Source organism: Melanerpes formicivorus, unplaced genomic scaffold (assembly GCF_026170545.1).
Source record: "Melanerpes formicivorus ecotype bairdi unplaced genomic scaffold, bMelFor1.0.p_v2 SCAF_7, whole genome shotgun sequence".
NCBI lineage: Eukaryota > Metazoa > Chordata > Aves > Piciformes > Picidae > Melanerpes > Melanerpes formicivorus.
In genome coordinates, this window is record NW_027142359.1 from 25675812 (window position 1) to 25694817 (window position 19006).

General features: G+C 40.8%; 1 protein-coding gene across 1 annotated transcript in view; it reads right to left on the reverse strand.

The window, feature by feature from the left end:
- The window catches only part of KIFAP3 (kinesin associated protein 3), a 77676-nt gene that overhangs the window by 19636 nt on the left and 39034 nt on the right, over positions 1–19006 (reverse strand). The window contains exons 14-19 of the mRNA XM_068141519.1: positions 18828–18993; positions 18496–18621; positions 18009–18107; positions 16137–16222; positions 6307–6496; positions 1446–1545 (exon numbers count right to left, since the gene is read on the reverse strand). Of these exons, the coding sequence (XP_067997620.1) occupies positions 1446–1545; positions 6307–6496; positions 16137–16222; positions 18009–18107; positions 18496–18621; positions 18828–18993 (767 nt within the window). The remainder of the gene's footprint in view (positions 1–1445; positions 1546–6306; positions 6497–16136; positions 16223–18008; positions 18108–18495; positions 18622–18827; positions 18994–19006) is intronic.

Consider the following 19006-nt stretch of genomic DNA (forward strand, 5'->3'; position numbering starts at 1 on the left):
AAGGGGATCCACCTCAAGTCCTATTTTTTTTCTTGATCAGAGTATTTTAGTTGTTTCAATTTGCTCTCTAAAATATCAGCACTATTCCACCCTTGCTAAATGTTCAGCTTTCTGGTGCATCGCAGGTGGAATAATCCAACAAGTCTAACTGTCCACTGCCCTTTACCAATTACAAGAAGTCAAAGTAAGGGAGCAAATACTGGTTTTGCTTCAGCTGCATATATTATGAATTACTGATATTTTACAACTAGTGACTAAAGTTGTGAAAATAGCATTATTCCTTTAGAAAGAAACAAGTTCCACACATGATGAAGGGAGATTGTAGACAGGCAGACGTTGGTCTCTTCTCCCAGGTAGCCAGTACCAGAACAAGAGGACACAGTCTCAGGCTGCACCAGGGGAGGTTTTAGGTTAGATGTTAGGAAGAAGTTCTATACAGAGAGAGTGATTGCCCATTGGAATGGGCTGCCCAGGGAGGTGGTGGAGTCACCATCATTGGAGGTGTTCAGGAGGAGACTTGATGGGGTGCTTGGTGCCATGGTTTAGTTGTTTAGGTGGGTTGGATTGGTTGATGGGTTGGACGCGATGATCTTGAAGGTCTCTTCCAACCTGGTTTATTCTATGTAATTCTATGAGCTGGGCATGTCCAGATAGTATCCTATTAAAGTGAATTCTGCACCTTGTTTGAAGTATTTCCTGCTAATGACTGCACATAATTTGTGTTCTACAACAGGCATTTCCTAAGCACTGTAAGATCCACGAAGATTTCATTCTTTGAAATGAGGCTTTTCTATTCTGAACTCGTGGGAGATCTTTACTCAGAAATTCAAACTGGAACAGCTGGCTAACACTGAGAGGAGAGGTTACTGACCAGAGGGGGAATTCAGAGAAACATCTCCCAAAAGTCAAGCCAACATCTTTTGCTCATCTGGCAGGTTTTCTAAGTGCCATCAGTAATCTAGCTGAACATACCTTGGGAAGGCTTAGGTTAAGGGAAGGATAAAATCCAAACAAAACAGAAACAACCAAAACCCAAAAACCCAAACCCACAGAAACAGTTTTGGCAGCTGAGAATTTTATTTGTAATAATTTAAGAATACTGGAAACTAAAGCCTTCTAGGTAATCAGCTGCACAAGCCTCTCTTTAGGTATTTTCCAGGAGCTGTGTCTGAACAGCATTTGAGTGATCTGCATGATGTGTTGTTAGCCCTGTGTTTTAGTTTTACTCTTCTATTCTACAGCTTTTGGGAAGCTATGATGTATTGTAACACACATGTTAAAGGAAACATGACATTCAAAAGACAGACTAGAATTCTTTTCCAGTATAAACCATTCCAACAGCAATGAGGGCAAAAGCTACTGAAAGACACCCACAAAGCCCTATAAAGAAACTGGAGTAGCCACTGTTGGATTATATGTCTCTTTACAAACAAACAGCAATTCACCTGCTAGAGAAGGGATGCTGCCCAACGAGGTCTCCGTTCTGAAGGTGGTAGTCACCAAAGAAATCTGGACTGACTGCTCCATCAGGAGCTATGAGGCCATCTACAAAAAGAAGAAAGATACAGTGACTGTATGAAGGAGCATGACTTTGGGGCAGGTGGGCAGCACAACCTGGGCTGGTCTCTCTTATGAATTCATTAGCAACTTGCACTGCTTCTGGGAGGAATATCAAGCAACAGCAATACTGAAAAACAGCAACCTGAATGACAGAAAAACACCTTACTGGGACTCCAAGGAGCTCTGCCTACTGGTCTGAAACAAGCTCCACCTAAGAAATATTCTCTTACCCCTTCTTCTTCAGGCCTGTAAAGGTTACATCAAGACCCATATTGTCTGCCCCTTCATGAAGGAAAGCCCAGAGAAAAAGTAATGAGAAGAATCAAACATTAATATAGGCCAGCAGCATAAAAGTAGAAAAGCAGCTAAAGCTCTTAATTGTTCCAACTCTACCCTTCATCAATCACTCTCACAAAACAGGTTAAGACAGACAGGAAAGCAACTTCAAACTTATTTCACCTCCTCCATATTTTAATGTCTTCCAGCTACTTCCCAAAAAGATTGATCTTGTCACATCACCTCAAGAACATAGGTTAGAGTTTTCTTTCGCTTATTAGAAGTTATTAATTATTACTGGCATATGAAGCTGCAGGCACTTGTAGAGCTAATATTATTCCTTACAGCTTTCACAGCCTCTGCTTGCTTTATAAAGAAGGGAAGAAAACCAGAGGCTAACATTTCCCTTCTGTTACATCAGTGTAAATCCAGAGTGCCTTTGAAGTAAAGTCAGTGAACTGACCCCAGATGAATGAGAGCCCAGCTTAACTCTATCCTGTCCCCATTCACAAAACACATTTCTTGTTAATATTAAGGGCACAGTTCTTGTTTGGGAACTACTTAGGCTGTAATCAGACAAAATGAGCTATTTCATTAAAACAGATCCTACATCAGTTTGTCTCCTTTACTTCAGGAAAACAATCACAGCCTTCCAGTGCAGAAATCATCCCAATAAAAACAGGGCAGAAACAGGTACATGCAGACTGATACTTTAACAGCTTAACAGAGAAGAGAGAGAGAGATTCCTAATGACCAGGAAGTTACAAATGCCATTCCACTTTAAAGAAAGAGAGATAAGATCCAAAGAGTCACAGGCCACTTGGCTTAACCTCTGTGGTTTCAAAACTACTAAAACTGCCTGTGCAGGAAGCAGTGGAAAGTTACTTACAGACACAAGGGCTTAGGGATGATGACTCAAGCATTCAAACAAATCTCCCTGTGCTTTATGAATTTACCTGATGTTTTTTGAAGATAATATAGTGACAAATGATAAAAGGAATAGAATTGACACATTTAAATTTCCAGCAGACATTTGATGAGGTGCTACAGAGATTCAGTTAGAAGATAATACCTCATGGGAAAGTGACTGAATGCAACCCAACAGACTGTAAATGAAAAATGCTAGCCATGATCGGATGACATTTTAGCAGCGGAAGACGTACATGGCTATATTCTAATTGCACACATGTGCACACAGTATGTGAGAGAGTATTACTTGACAGGCAAGTAACGTGGCACAGCTCAATATTGCTGTCTTTCAGCAAGTTCAGCCAGACATGAGTGCCCTGTGCTAGCCTGTGGCTGTCAAATGACCAAAGAAGAGGAAGGAAAGTTGGGACGGCCATAAACAACACTTAGGGCACATTTTCCTGTCTCACCACCTAGTCTGTATTTTTCACAGAACAGAAACCAGGGGGAACATTAGCACTTTCATACCTGCAGCACTTCCATACCTGCAGCACTTCAGATCAAAAGGAATCAGTTACAGTGACAATGTATTTTAAACAGTCAGATTGGGTTAAAACTTACTTGAAAGCAGAGAGGCTTCAAAATAACATCTATCTTTATACTGATAGAGCAAGCACTACATTTTAACTCTGAGGCTAGAGCTACCACTACTTAAAGTGTCTTCAATCAAGAGTGTTAACATTCAAACCATAACACTCAAGAGTTATGGCTCACATGAATTTATTGGAAAATGAAAGCACATGGAGAGCATCAGCCGCATATGATATGATTACACAGTTAAAGGACATCTGTTGCAACGTACATTTCAACATAAGTTAGGGTTATGTACTTTCAGAGCAAGAGAGACACCCAGCTCATGGAAGTAGCCTCAGAGATTCCACCAAGTTTTTCATGGAGGTTTAAATCGCTAAGCAAGAGAAATGTTGAATTGTCATTGCAATAAGGAACTCAAGCACTGTTATGATGAGGGGAAGCTTGTGTTAAGCATCAGTCACTTCTAAATGTATCAAGTTAAAATACAAGCATTTAATTTCTGACTGCATGAAGATTTGTAATTTTTTGACTTAGCAATGCTCTGTTCTTCAGAAACCCAAATGCCTCCTCCAACTGGTACAATAACCTGTGGCTTTTTCAAAGGCACATTATGTCTCCTCTGGCCATATCTCAAAGGTATAAATCTAGCAGACTTCAGAAGCACACCATTACTGGCACTTGTCAGAAGGAATCCGAGAAGTGAATCTGTATTTTGAATACAATCACCTACTCTTATACCTCTAAAAACAAAAGCACTTTTCAAACATCTGCAGAATGTATCACTGGAAACCTGCCTCTCCTTCCCAGTCAAATATCAATTCCAACACAAAAATCTTTGCTCAAATAACATTAAGCCTGGAACATAAATGATTAAAATCCAGGAAATGCAGCGTTAGTGGTGCAACTCCATCTCTAAGCTCACACTATTAGGGAAAAGAAATGGCCCTATGAAACAAGCAGAGGTTTATTAGCAATACCTGTAAAGGGGAGACTGCAACAGGAATGCTGGCACATCTTTAACTGAGGAAGTCCAAAGGAGACTTGATGTTACAAAAGACCCAGGTACCATACAACCCAGGGCTCACACTAACCATGTAGGTCTAGCAGAGCAAGATAAAGGCACACAATTCAAATGGGAAAGGATCCCCCTCAAAAGGGAAGTGGCTGTAGCTGACTCATGTAATCAAAAGCATACTTAATTTCTGATAGCCTTCAAGAATAATTTTTGAGATGCTACTGAAATCTTGCCCAATTCTTTTCCCACAGTAACTACAAGTAAAGCTGATGGGGTTTAGTGGGTCTGGTTTGCTTATCACCATTCCTGCAAATTCATCCAGAGTCAAGAGTTTTGTGACTCATGCTTCATAGCAAAGGACTGGACACTTATGTGGAAAATAAAAAAACAAACCATTGTCTCAAACCCAATAATTAAAATAAATAATAATAATTAAAAAAAACATAATCCTATGTGCACACAGTCATCCAAGACTTTGAAAAGCATACAAACCACAAGCTTGAGAGCATAACCCAACTCCTAGTTATGAAATGTTACAAACATTTATCCAATGGACAAATCATTTCATCACTGTCTTCTGCAGTTTTCTGAACCCTTCTCTGGAACAGCTGGCAATACTGAACTACATACATTAGTGCCTTACTCCAGTATGGCAGCTTCTCTTTTCTTAGTAACTGCAAAATCTTTATGGAAGAAGAGAAACAGAGCAGATTCCACTGGAGATCCCCCAGAACTGTGCCACTCTGCACGGTTAATAGGATTAAGCCCAATGATGAGACATCTCTAACTCTTACTCTAACTCTTAACACATTTCTAAAGGAGAAAAAGAAAATCTTAAATAAGAACATAAAATCATAAAGGTTGGAAAAGACCTCTCAGATCATCAAGTCCAACTGACTCTACTAAACATGAGCCAGCAGTGTGCCCAGGTGGCCAAGAGGGCCAATGGCATCCTGGCCTGCATTAGGAATAGTGTGGCCAGCAGGAGCAGGGAAGTCATTGTGCCCCTGTACTCTGCTTTGGTTAGGCCACACCTTGAGTACTGTGGCCAGTTCTGGACCCCTCAGTTTAAGAAGGACATCGAGAGACTTGAATGTGTCCAGAGAAGGGCAACAAGGCTGGGGAGAGGCCTTGAACACAAGCCCTATGAGGAGAGGCTGAGGGAGCTGGGATTGTTTAGCCTGGAGAAGAGGAGGCTCAGGGGTGACCTCATTGCCCTCTACAACTACCTGAAAGGTGGTTGTAGCCAGGAAGGGGTTGGTCTCTTCTCCCAGGCAACCAGCACCAGAACAAGAGGACACAGTGTCAAGCTGCGCCAGGGGAAGTTTAGGCTCGAGGTGAGGAGAAAGTTCTTCACTGAGAGAGTCATTAGTCATTGGAATGGGCTGCCCAGGGAGGTGGTGGAGTCACCATCCCTGGAGGTGTTCAAGAGGAGATTGGACGTGGCACTTGGTGCCATGGTCTAGTCATGAGGTCTGTGGTTACAGGTTGGACTCGATTATCCTCGAGGTCTCTTCCAAGCTTGGCGATACCGTGATACTTAAAAAAACCCACAACAGCAAAGTTATTCTCAACTAACTTTCTCAACTTGTTAAGTATGTAAGTCTTTTCTAATCTGAGGAACTAAAAAAAACAACCAAGGTACTTACTCAAGAGATTCACATGCTCCCCTAGATATATGACAGTAAAAATCACACAAATAGATTAGCTGAAAGTCACAGAATGATGGTTCTGCAGGTCCCTGATGCTTCAGAAGATCACAGATATACAGTACTCAATCCACCATTAATACCCTAAGAAGGACAAGCATTGGTGGTGCTTCCAGTGACACAAAAGGGTAACTCTCGCACTGGTTTGAGTAAGTGGATCCTCTCTACAGCCCCAGGCCAAGCTCCTGTTACAACCACAAAGGATGTAATCCCAGTCCTGAATACTACTAAGTGCTGCCTTACCTGCATTGTAGTAGAGGTCAGGTCTTTCCAGAATATCCCCTTCGTGGATGTAGGGCTCAATAGGATCATCACCATACAGATACTGCTCGCTGTCATCCATCTGCCGGCTGCCCACCATGTCCAGCCACTGAGAGTTGTGCCATCGAAACTTCTCACTCTGGATTTTTTTAGCCCATTCCTTATCATATTCCTGTTAAAAACCACCAGGCAATACTTTATGATGAGCTATAAACAAAGTTGTTTGCTTTAACAGGAAATGGCAATGGAATTTAATGTCAGTGAAAGATGCAAGTCTCAGAGCTCAGCGACTCGAAATCCTCTATTCAGAGTGCTTTAGGCAAACAAAGGAACAATTTTGCAAGCACAAGGCATTACTCTGCTCTTCTACATGCAGTAGTACAATCTTCCCTTCATGGTTTGTAACTTCACACCATCCAGAAAAAATTCCTGCTTTGAGCAGGGGTGTTCCATCACCACAGTCTCCTCATTTGATTTATCAAGAGCAGTCAATTACTGTAACTTCAGTAATTAACTACCCTGTACATTCTCATTCAATGAACATTCACTAGGACAACTGGTTAGTAGAAAGTTCAACTGAAGAAAAAAAAAGGTTGTGATAAAACCACTACATCTTTGTTTCATGACCTTCAGTAAGAACTCTGGATTTAATTTGCAACTTCTTGTTAAGTATTCTAATGGCTTTTTTTTTAAATTATAATGGCTTCCTACACACACACTATTGAACACCCACAATGATGTTCAAAAGGTTACACAATGTTTGTAATAAGGAGGATATGAACATCCAAGATCCAAAACCAAAATCCAAGAGGAACTTCTCCAGAAGGCTGAGGAAACGAGCATCTAGCTGCCAGTCACCATGGAAACAAAATATCGGCGTGAAATTTCCACCTGGATCACAGCCTAATTGCCCTCAAGTGAGGTGATATTCAATACAGAGAAGCAGCACAAAAAAGTGCCATACCTATGGTCACTGCAATCAGTTGTTTAGAAGCATTTTCTAAACAGACCAGACTACGTGGGCTGTTGATTACCACTGAGGGAACACAGACCTGTGAATAATACTCAGTTTCTCAACAGTACTGGAAAGACAGGGCACAGCTAACTATAGGAAACTCATCAACATATGGAATCTGCAGATGTTATCCATTTGGGAAGATTCACAGATAATGCAGCATGGTTAGAACTTTCTCAAATAACTGTGAACAAGAGTAACATTCAGAATGAGAATGTTTCTACTTGTGGGAAGAAACATCCTCATGAAATAGCTCCCACTTCACTAACTACAAAGGAGATCAACTTGAAAATCATTTCTTAATTCCCGTGTTGGTTAATATGTGATCTACACAGACTTTCCTTGGAGATCTTGCTGGAGTAGTTTAAAGTTTTTAATACCTGTTTTACTTAGCCCTAAAGGGGATGAAGGGCGTTCACACATTTAGCAACAATGTCTTGGCTCTGGAAGTGGTAGTGGCTTAAACTGCTTTAGCTAGATATTCAAAAGTAGATCTATCTATAACTAAAGGTCAAACACTAGCAGTGTATATACAATAAGTTTGCTACAGTAACTCAGGTTAAACCTCTGAAAAACCTTATAGACTAAGCCCGAGCTTTTAAACTGACTTAACAGTCAACTTACTTTGTCTTCGCTGCTATTAACTTGACATAAGTAACACACTCTCTACGCTGTTCCATTTCCACCCCTCTGAGACTGGTGGACAGCAAAAACCAGATCACCCTGTCATTTTGGCAGAGACTCCTCTGACATTGATAATGAGTACCTAGAGCATCCAAGACTTCATGGGGAAGCATGTTGCATTGGGCAACCACAAACCCTTATTCTACAGTAGTGGAAAGAGCTTTGTTTTACTTGGAGAAATGACAAGTTGATTTCTCTTGGTTTAAAACAGAGTGCAAGCTTCTTTTTTGATGGAATGTCCATGCAAGTATCTGCAGATCTGGGGCCCTGATCTGAATTGCTCTAATTTCATCTCTGATCAACACTAATCACTAGACTTTTCTAAGTTCCCATCCACACCATCCTGGCACACGAGTGGCCCTGCTCAAAACCCAGGCTCCTGCATAACTTCCACAGACAGAGCAGATACCAGTATCACAGTATAACTAAGGTTGGAAGAGACCTCGAGGATCATCGAGTCCAACCTATAAACACAGGCCCCATGACTAGACTATGGCAATGTCTCAGGTTTAAATAGCGTTTCTCACTGTGGGATCTATAGATACTTGTAGTTCCTAGTGGCCTCTATCAAAACTGCAGGTTTCTGTCAGCCCCACAGTAATGCAGCAACCTTAGGGAAGGAAAAGGAGAAATCAACACACAAAAAAAATATCAAAACCCAGCACACACACACCTATGCCTTATCCTGATTGGAGAAAGAACAACTTGTGTTGTTTCTGCCTCTTGATATCTTCACCTTCTACTCTCAACTAAAAGGAAAGGATAGAACTGTTTTGGTTGGAAAAGACCTTTTAGATCACTGAATCCACCCATTATGTTTTTCACTGCTGTGACCTACCAATGCTGGCCATGAAACATGCCACATCATTTCCAGCCAGAGTGACTTTCATAGAATCACCCTAGGGTTTGGAAGGAGTCTTCTGAAGATACCCTTGCTAGAGCAGAAATAACTGCACAAAACAAGAACTCCTCTGGAAAAAACAAGCTTATCTCTGAGATTTATAAAACAACACATAAAAATGAAAGGGCATGACTTTCAGTGATGACATTTGACCAGCATCTTGGAAACATCTCCTTTGCTGCATCTGCCAGAGCTAAACTATGGGCTATCTATTATGTCAGCCTCCAGTAGCTGTGAATTACAAGCTTTAGAGAAACACCTTGTAACTGCCAGAAATCTTACTGCAGCCTTGAGACAACTATTCCCAGAAACCCTGATTCCAAAGAAGTGGGGGGAAACAAACAATTGAGCAAACAGCAAATTACAGTAATCTGTGGGAAAGTTGGGTCCTTTTTACCTAACTTTGTTTACTTTTGAAAGCTCTCCAAAGCAGAAAGGCCAGCAGTTAAAATACTTTATTCACATTTAACATAAATGCACTTTGAGAACATTTTAATCTTCCCAAAGTTACAACCTCAAATTGATCCCACCTGCCCAACATCGCTGTTCCACTCCGCACCACCATCTGAACACGCTGAACTTTTGTCACAAGTAGACGTGAACTTCTTACATCCTCCTAAAAATATCAGTTAACATCTCTCATTTTTCTTCACATCTCTCATTTTTCTCTAGGCCATGAGAGCGGGGCAGAATATCCCTATGTATTCTACACTTCTCATCTTATGAAGAGGCTTAAAACTCCCAGGTATTTTTACTTCGATCATTCATCTGTATTTTGGAAAACAGGTTTAGAGACCCAATAACAAATCAGCAGCTGCTAGACTGATCATATCTGCACCTTACTTTAAAGTTAGAAGTCCAAGCAGCTTGGATACTTTGTTACACTGGTACCTTTAATTTCGCTACCAATGAGCACACCAAAACCAAAGAAGTGCCAGCCCCAGAGTCAGATCAATGATCAATTTTGTCAGGAGTTTCATTCTGGCGACAATGCCAGAAGAGGGCAATTTGCAATAAGCTGTAAGGATTTACATAACCTCAGCACAAACCCCAGTCCATTTAAAGTACTGCTAAATCAGGAATATGCCTGTAGATTTTCCACAGAAATGTGCAGAAACACCACCAGGTGAATGATTAATGGAGTAACATCAGAATGGGAGAAAAGCTGCAAATGCAGCACTACAGCCAAAAGGCACAAAGAAACCAAATTGAAGAAGTTTAGAGCAAAACAATCCCCTAAAACACAGCAACTCTTCCAGTAATTATATTCTGAGATATTAAAAGATTTTTTTTTTTCTTAATGATTTTTATTTTGTGGGGGCTTTTTCAGTTGGGCTTTGTTTTGCAAATACACAAAGCACACCTTTAGTAAGGAGTTCCTGCAAAAATGGGAACAAAAAACTAAACATCAAGGAGATACAAACATAGCTTAGCATCCTCCAGCCCTTTTAAATATGAGGTTACCAGCAAAGCAATGTGTGGGGAAAGAAAATAAGGTGGGCAGAATGTGTCTATTCTCCAAGCTCCTGCAGCCCCCCCTAATATTCTGTGCTCAGAAACATTAAAGGAGGAATCCCAAAGGTTGATTTTATTCTCCTCGGAGCTCCTTGACATCATTGGTTTTAACATTCGGTTTCCATAAATCCAGAAGTGTCATAGAAGATGTATGGTTTGACTCTGCAAGGAATGTGCCATCCTTTTTGAAGTTCTGCTTCCAACTTTGTTTACTACTGATCCATTGAAATATTATGAAGCGTTAACTGGCCTATTATCAGAGCGTGTCTGTTCCCTATCAGGGGTCCCCTTTGTCACTGGCTTCCGTCACACCTTGTATCTGATTAACACACTATAGGATAACATAGAGCTACACAGATCTGCTTTGTGTTCTCTCACAGCTGATGAAAAACAGATTTTCCTTTCCACTTTAATGTGGTTGCCCTTTAATTGGGTCTGTAATAGGGTTCATTTGATGCGATTCCTCATACTAAGCTCAAACTGCTATACAGTAAGTAAATGCTCATCAGGTTCAAGGCTATACTTGGTGATATGCTGCGTTCTTCATTATTTAACCATCCCTAAAACATTCATTTAGAAAGCAAAGATTTATCTTGTCTAGTTATCCAAATGTTAGGCATGTCATTTAAACCATGTGCCTCTATAAACCAAGGAGAGAAACAGATGTTATGGATCACCTTCTACAGGTGTCTACAACACCTACCTTAGGGTAAGTATCACCAGAGGGCAATTAATTCACAGGCCAAAAATATCCTTCTACCACTTACACCTGTGCAACCCTGGGTCACTTCTTTGCAATCAGGTTCATCACTAAATATGTTTGGATGGGAAGCTAATAGAAACCTGTGATACAAAGTGTAAACATTCATGCCCTCTGAATTTAGGTCCCTATATAAAATGCATTCACAGGGATCCTATATTGTTAACAGCTGAAGAGAGGAACTCTTTCTTCCCTTTGGAGGAATGTAAGGCCTCTCATTGGCAAGCTGTTGTGAAAGTAACAAAGAACAATGGTTTGGCTCACCTTCTTAGCCTTACAAAGAGCAAGCACCAATGCTTGAAGGAAATCTGTCCAAGATAGGTTTATGTGAAAACAAAGAGCAACCAGGATGTGCCTGGCCTGTCTAATGCTGCCTGCAGGTGGTTATTCTTCTAGTGCAGGTAAAGCCTTTCTTGCTAAGTGCATACTCTTTGTCACATAAACTACCAGCAAAGCAGACACTGCAAATTTAACAATGCAGAAGCTGATTTGAGAAACATGTCAGCAGTTCAGCCACACCCTACCTGCTCTTCTGCCTACTCTCCATATTCAAGACTGTTCAAAGATAAAAGGGGAACAAGAGACACCATAGAAAGGGGAGGGTGTTGATAAGTGAAGGGAGAACCTTTTTTCCTGAAGTGACTACTGCACTCTTCATGGATAGAGGACACCAAGCTGGAGTCAAAGGTTATCTATTCTTGGAGTATGCTGCCTATTCAAATAAAGCCAACGTCAAATCCCTGTGGCCTGCTTTTCCTTGATTCTAAGACTGCTGGCCAACATCTTGCACAGCTGGCCCCAAATCCCAGAGCACTAAGGGTTCACAGCACATTCCTGCTTCTTATGTGAAATTCCAGCATTCCCAACATGGAGGATGTGTGTCAAAGCTTTTAGCTAACATGTCAAGATGCAAGTCATTCATTAACAGAGCTTTTCATGTGAGGCAAATGTTATTTGGTGTTCATTACAAATACGTGGGGCAAAGAATGAGAGCTGGAAAAACACCTTAGGCATGAGGCCCTTCCTAAATCACATGGACAATGCTGTAGCTATCTAGAAGATGTTTACTTCTGCAGGAAGCATAATGATCCACTCTTGATCATAAGAGAAACAAGATAGTACAACAAGCCTTCATTTAAAGCTGTAAAAACGCTAAGCAGGAAAATGGGGAGGGAGAAAGCTCAGACTACACAGTTTGAGGATCTGCTTAATTAAATATGCTTTGAATAAATTAGGAAAATCATTTAACTGCAGTAAGACTGTGCTAGGAGCAGAAAAGGAATGAGAAACCTGAGAGATTAATCATCCCCTCAGTTCTTGATAATATTATCTGAAGAGTAGAACTATCTCAAGCTGACATTTCTTTTCATAAGCTTTGAGTTGCAGGTGTCCAGGCTTCTGAGGCAAAGGGAAAAAGGAACTTGATTTGCTTGAGACTCCTATACCAGCTGCTGATTCCAGGCTTTCAGCTGAGCCATGAGACCTGTCCCACTTTAGGTGTACAAGTCCACAAAACTAGCAGCTTGGTGTCAAGACTCTGCACATGACAGGAGACTGAAGCATTCCTACATGATCAACACAGGCTTTCTTTTTCACAAAGGGGATTATCCTGCATCTAGCAGTGCAAAGCTGAGATTCCCCAGTACATACTATGCTAAAGCAGCACATCTGTTTCAGTTCATCAATAGCACAGTCCAGCCAAGCTATATTAAACAAATCATCACTAGTGTAACATTTCCATAATTTCTGTGACAATTACTTTACTACAGAAAGTATCTCTCCCCTAAGGCTTATAAGGCATCTGATTTTCTTCAGTGTTATTTCAATCACACTATATAGAGCTTATTGATGAGTGAAAGAAGAATTTGTCTCCCCATGAAGAAATTACTTTTGAATCTCTCTCCTCCAACATTTAGTTTCTGATTTCTATCATCAGAGGAACTTAATCCTGTCAGCATGTGTGGAACAACAAGACTGAAAACTTAAGCTTTCCTTGTTGTGGATTTAGAACAGATAAGAAGTTTCACCAGTCTTAAGAGACTATGTCTGTTCAGACACCTCAGAAGGCACTGGTTGTGTAAAACTGTCACAACCAAACACCTCAGAGTTTACAGGCTCCCTTGCTGTATCTTCTGAGCTGAATGGCAACACAACTATCAAGATCTGAGGTTCTGACAACACTATTTCATGTTTTCTCCCATCACCATCTAGATGTGTTGCCTTTTTTGCCTGTGAGTTTCGGTACTGGGAGACAAAGCATAATCAACTTACAATACTGCCAAGAAAGCAATTAATTACTCATTCTCTCTGTCTTCCAGAAAAGAGGACATGTTGTGCTTTGTGTTCCTCACAGGGGCATGGTGTTTGTTAGGGTTTACACAGCTTAAAACCCAACAGCTAGCTAATAAAGCTGAACAGCCCTTCACAGAAAGCAAACTCTCAACTTTCCAGTGGCCACCACTGGAAGTGTGGCACTGTTCCACAATCAAAGAAAAATAATTTTCCACCACACAAACTACTCTCAGTATGTTCTTGGCATTTTCTCTTCTACCCCAAGTAACAGCAGTGCCACAATATTCTATTTCCTCCCTCTATTCTTCCTTAGGGCCCTAGAAGTTCTGCCCAGTGCTTCCTGCAAGTTGAGAAACCTTTCCCATCCTTTATCATTGCACTCCTCAGTCACTCACAATTAGCATGAAGATTACATCTTAGGAAGGAAAAAAGCCAAGCACATTTTACTCAGATGTTACTATTGACTATGAAGCTGTCTTACTGTATTTACTCTTCCAGATACCATAAAATAAATGTTGCTTAGTAATATTAGTAACATTTTTTTTCAGTAACTAGATACTACTATGTGCCATATTGTAAAGCTCCTCTATATGAACCAATCAATGCCTGAGTGTCATTTGGAAATTGGCAACTGCAATTTGGCACTAGCCTTAAGATAAAACAAGTGCTGGAAGCACTGATTGTGAAGCATCATCCATGAGGTTAAAATATTTCTACTGTTTCCAGTGGAAATAATTGATCTTGGCAAGTTGAACATAATGCCCATCTTAAATACTAAGGCCAAAATAATCTTAGTTGATATCTTGCCCTTAATATCAACAGCCGTGTCACTAATGACTTTCATTCCATACACACATGAAGTAAAGCCAGCGCCAGATAAAAAGAATTCCAACACAGGAAATGTCAGTTTACTTCTTTAAGATTAATATTAAATTAGAAGGCACTGTTAATGACCACGACAGAAGAAGACAAAACAGGCTATTGTCCAGTGTAAATTAGGTCTTATGCTACATATGTTCAAGAGAACAAGTTGCAATGTATGTAATTAAAGAAAAAACTAAGTACATTGGGAAAAAAAGCATTATGGTAGTCAAAGACACTGCTCTCAATTCATAGTTCAAGTCCTTTTTGTGTACAGGACTTAATTTCATGATAGCTACTCTACATCCAGAGGCTGCACAGTCTGTACAACCCTAAGACAGCACGTTTCTTCTTTGACTAAAGACATTAATTCGGTTATAGATGCCAGGAGGAATTTTAACAATGAAATGGCAGGCTGAACATGAGCCTGCAGTGTGCCCAGGCAGCCAAGAGGGCCAATGGCATCCTGGCCTGCATCAGGAACAGTATGGCCAGCAAGAGCAGGGAGGTCATTCTGCCTCTGTACACTGCACTGGTTAGGCCGCACCTCGAGTACTGTGTCCAGTTCTGGGCCCCTCAGTTTAGGAAGGATGTTGACTTGCTGGAGCGTGTCCAGAGAAGGGCAACGAAGTTGGTGAGGGATTTGGAACACAAGCCCTGTGAGGAGAGGCTGAGGGAGCTGGAGTTGCTTACCCTGGAGAAGAGGAGTCTCAGGGGTGACCTTATGCCCTCTACAACTACCTTAAGGGAGGTTGTAGACAGGCAGAGGTTGGTCTCTTCTCCCAGGCAACCAGCACCAGAACAAAAGGATGCAGTCTCAAGCTGCACCAGGGGAGGTTTAGGCTGGAGGTTAGGAGGAAGTTCTATACAGAGAGAGTGATTGCCCATTGGAATGGGCTGCCTGAGGAGGTGGTGGAGTCACCATCACTGGAGGTGTTCAGGATGAGACTTGATAGGGTTCTTGGTTGCATGGTTTAGTTGATTAGGTGGTGTTGGATGATAGGTTGGACACGATTATCTTGAAGGTCTCTTCCAACCTTGTTTATTCTATTCTATTCTGAACGCAACTTTTAAGTGGAATAAGTTTTGCAATGTCTTTACTTCAATAAAGATCACCAGAGAAACAGCAATGCTCGTAAAGTTAAGGATGCCCTGAAGGAGATTATGCACACTCTATGTACTGTGAGAGCTGACAGAGCAACAGCACTTCATCATTTCGTATTCCTTCTTCTTTCCAAGTTAACTGCTCAATATAAAACAACGGCCCCTAAAGTTTATTGAGATCAATGGACAGTTGGACAAACCAAGTCATGCAGCTAAATAGCATCTATCCAAGAGCTGAACACTAGGAAAAAGTTCAATATTACACTGACTGTTCTGCCAGCAGAAAACAATCAGCTTCAGGATGACTGCTCATATTTTCTTTTGGGAACAAATATTAGCATCAGGTGGTGTAGAAAAGCTGAATAAAAGCTGCTGGGAAACAATAACCATTTGGTTAGAGAATTAAGAAATAATTAAATGTAATGTGATTTATTGAAGTATAAAAATCACAAAACTTTACAAAGTGTCTGTACTGTCAAATCTGAACTTTAAAAGTATACACACACTTTTTGGAAGCCTGGTACACCAGCCTAGACAAGTGACTGCCATTGTCTCACAAAAGTGGAATTTTTACCTATGCCATGAAAAAAATATTCTCCTTACTGCTACTTCATTATGTTAGAATTATCTCATGTAAAGATGTTCCTGAAGGACAGATGATAAAATAAAGTCAGACCTACCGCTATAATATCCAGAGTGTTGTCACAAACTTTGCAAATCTCAGCATTTTTATCATGCATCAGGTCTATAAGATATGCTGGAGCCTCTGAAAGGAAACTGTTAAGGATCAAAACTCCTTTGTTTTTTTCCCCACCCAGAGCCCTGAGTTATTCAAACTGCAAGTTTCATTAAGAACCATAGTGAAGAAAATTGTCCACCACATGTGAAGTTCAGCAGCCTTCCCTCCACTACTGGGGCTTTTAATCACATTTTAAGATAGGCAAATATTATCCAAAATTGCTAAGGAAGAAAAATTATATGCCCCTTACAGAGAATATGCTTTCTGCTGTTATAGGAAACCCATGCATCTAACACATTAGTCCAAAAAACAAAGACTCTGTGGAATGGTTTAGTCATTTGAGACTTACATTTGTGACTTTCAGGGAGCTTTCTTGTTAAAAAAAAAAGAGGTTTCCAATATATTTGTCTGAAAAATACTGAAGATATTCTGTTGTGCTAGTGACAGAGTTAGTACTTGTCCTGTTCAAATGTTGGTGCTTTATCATTACAAATATAAAAAGAGATGAGATTTTTTTTTTCCTTTTTCTAGAAGCCAGCCACCTAGGAGTCCAAAGAGGAGAGAAAGGACAACATCCCAAATGGCTTCTATAAGGACTCCATTCAACCTAGTCTTTGTTTCAATAAAATTTAACATTCAGTTAAGGCCACAAAGACAGCTAATGCCCCTTTCCTACAGGTTTTGCCAGAGAAGGGCAACAAGGCTGGGGAGAGGCCTTGAGCACAAGCCCTATGAGGAGAGGCTGAGGGAGCTGGGATTGTTTAGCCTGGAGAAGAGGAGGCTCAGGGGTGACCTGATTGCCCTCTACAACTACCTGAAAGGTGGTTGTAGCCGGGAAGGGGTTGGCCTCTACTCCCAGGCAACCAGCACCAGAACAAGGGGACACAGTCTCAAGCTGCGCCAGGGGTGGTTTAGACTCGAGGTGAGGAGAAAGTTCTTCACTGAGAGAGTCATTGGAATGGGCTGCCCAGGGAGGTGGTGGAGTCACCGTCCCTGGAGGTGTTCAAGAGGAGATTGGACGTGGCACTTGGTGCCATGGTCTAGTGATGAGGTCTGTGGTGATAGGTTGGACTCAATGATCCTCGAGGTCTCTTCCAACCTTAGTGATACTGTGATACTGTGATCTGAATGAGCTCAACATCAGCAGTGACTGAAAGAATAAGTAGTAAAGCATGAATAAGGGTTGTAAGGACCATACCAAAACCCTAGCAGATTCATGGTGTAAGGAAACTGAAGAATAGATTCAGTCACTGACAGGCACAAAAAAAAAGGAGAAAGAGGAAAGCCAGGAACTGAAATCGAAGTCCTCACAGTGAGAAGAATACTGGAGACTTACACCAAGCATAAAACTCAGAGAACAATTACATGGATGAAAAATCCAGAGCAGGCATTATTTACGTTGTCTAGACTGATATAAGACAGAATGCTATTAAAGTATTTTACTGCACACAACTTCAGACTATCCAACATACATGTATAACGGTGCAGCACAAAAAATTGTGCTCTACAGAAGTTTTTCTATAGAAGCTTCTATGATTTTGACTATGATTTGCAAAATAAATTCACACGGTAATTCAGCACTGGTTCAGTGAGCCTCCTTCCTGTTTCAAAGCAAACTACATTTTCATCTTTACTATTCATCTTGCAATCCTTCAACAAGTCTAGGCTGCTTGGATTTTTTAATTCAGCTGAAAAAACAGTTTACACAGAAACCTCTGAGATCAAGGGGTTTATGTAAGAGAAATATGGGCATAAAGTCAGTGCTGGCAAATTAAGTGCTGTAATTCTAGACGTTTAATCTTTGAAAAGATACGAGTTTCCTTGATAATGACATCTCTGGTGGCTTGGTGGAACACCATCTGATAAAACACATAGATGATCTGGCAGACAAACTCATCATCTTCCTGCTGAGCTGCAAGGAGAAAAACAAACAAAAACAAACAACCCACAATTTCAGATCTCACAATGATAAACTCTTGATGCTTAGGGAAAGCCCAGCTCTTACACATCAGCCAGACAGTTCAGTGGTATGCATGAGATTTCATCTCCTGACCATGCAAAATGACTGCACCAGTCAAGCAAAAAGACCACAGAAAGATTGCAGCAAGACTTGAGGAGGTGTGGAAAAAAAAGTACCTATGAGATCACTCATCAGTATCTGTTAATAACTGAGTAATTACTTCTTTCATATACAAAACATCCACCACTGCATCACAAGAGGATAGGACTGGTGCACTCAGTCACAGCACAGCTGTATCAGCTAAACTTCTCTGAAAAACAAGTCAAACATAGCAACACACCATTTAGAAGCTCAATGAGGGCAGGGATGATTCCAGATTTAGCCAGCAGAGCAGCACAAGAGTCATCCATAGACACTGTTCCAATCATTATCACCACTTCCAAAATGAGGTCATCTTCTGCAGAACCTGGTAAGTCAGAAGGCAGTATTACCTCTTAGAAATTCCTTATCTTGTGGCATTGTGTATTTATCTGTAGATATGACCTTGTTCTTCAGTGTTAGGTTTCCCTAAATAGACACTAATTCTAAAGGTAAGCAGACTCTCCTGTGAAGGAGCACTCTAAGCAGTCTTCGAGACACTCTTTCAAAACTCTAACCAAGCTTTGTACAGACCTGGTTTTAGTTTGTCCTTGAGGTATGGAACCAGCTTGTATTCTTTTAGCACAAGTTCCCAGTCCAGGTCTGGTAAGGTCAAATTTGCCAGTGTTCCTAGGCATTCAATCACAAATTCCTCCTCTTCATCATTTGATATTTGAGCTGCTAAATCACCAACATAATCCTAAAGAAAACAC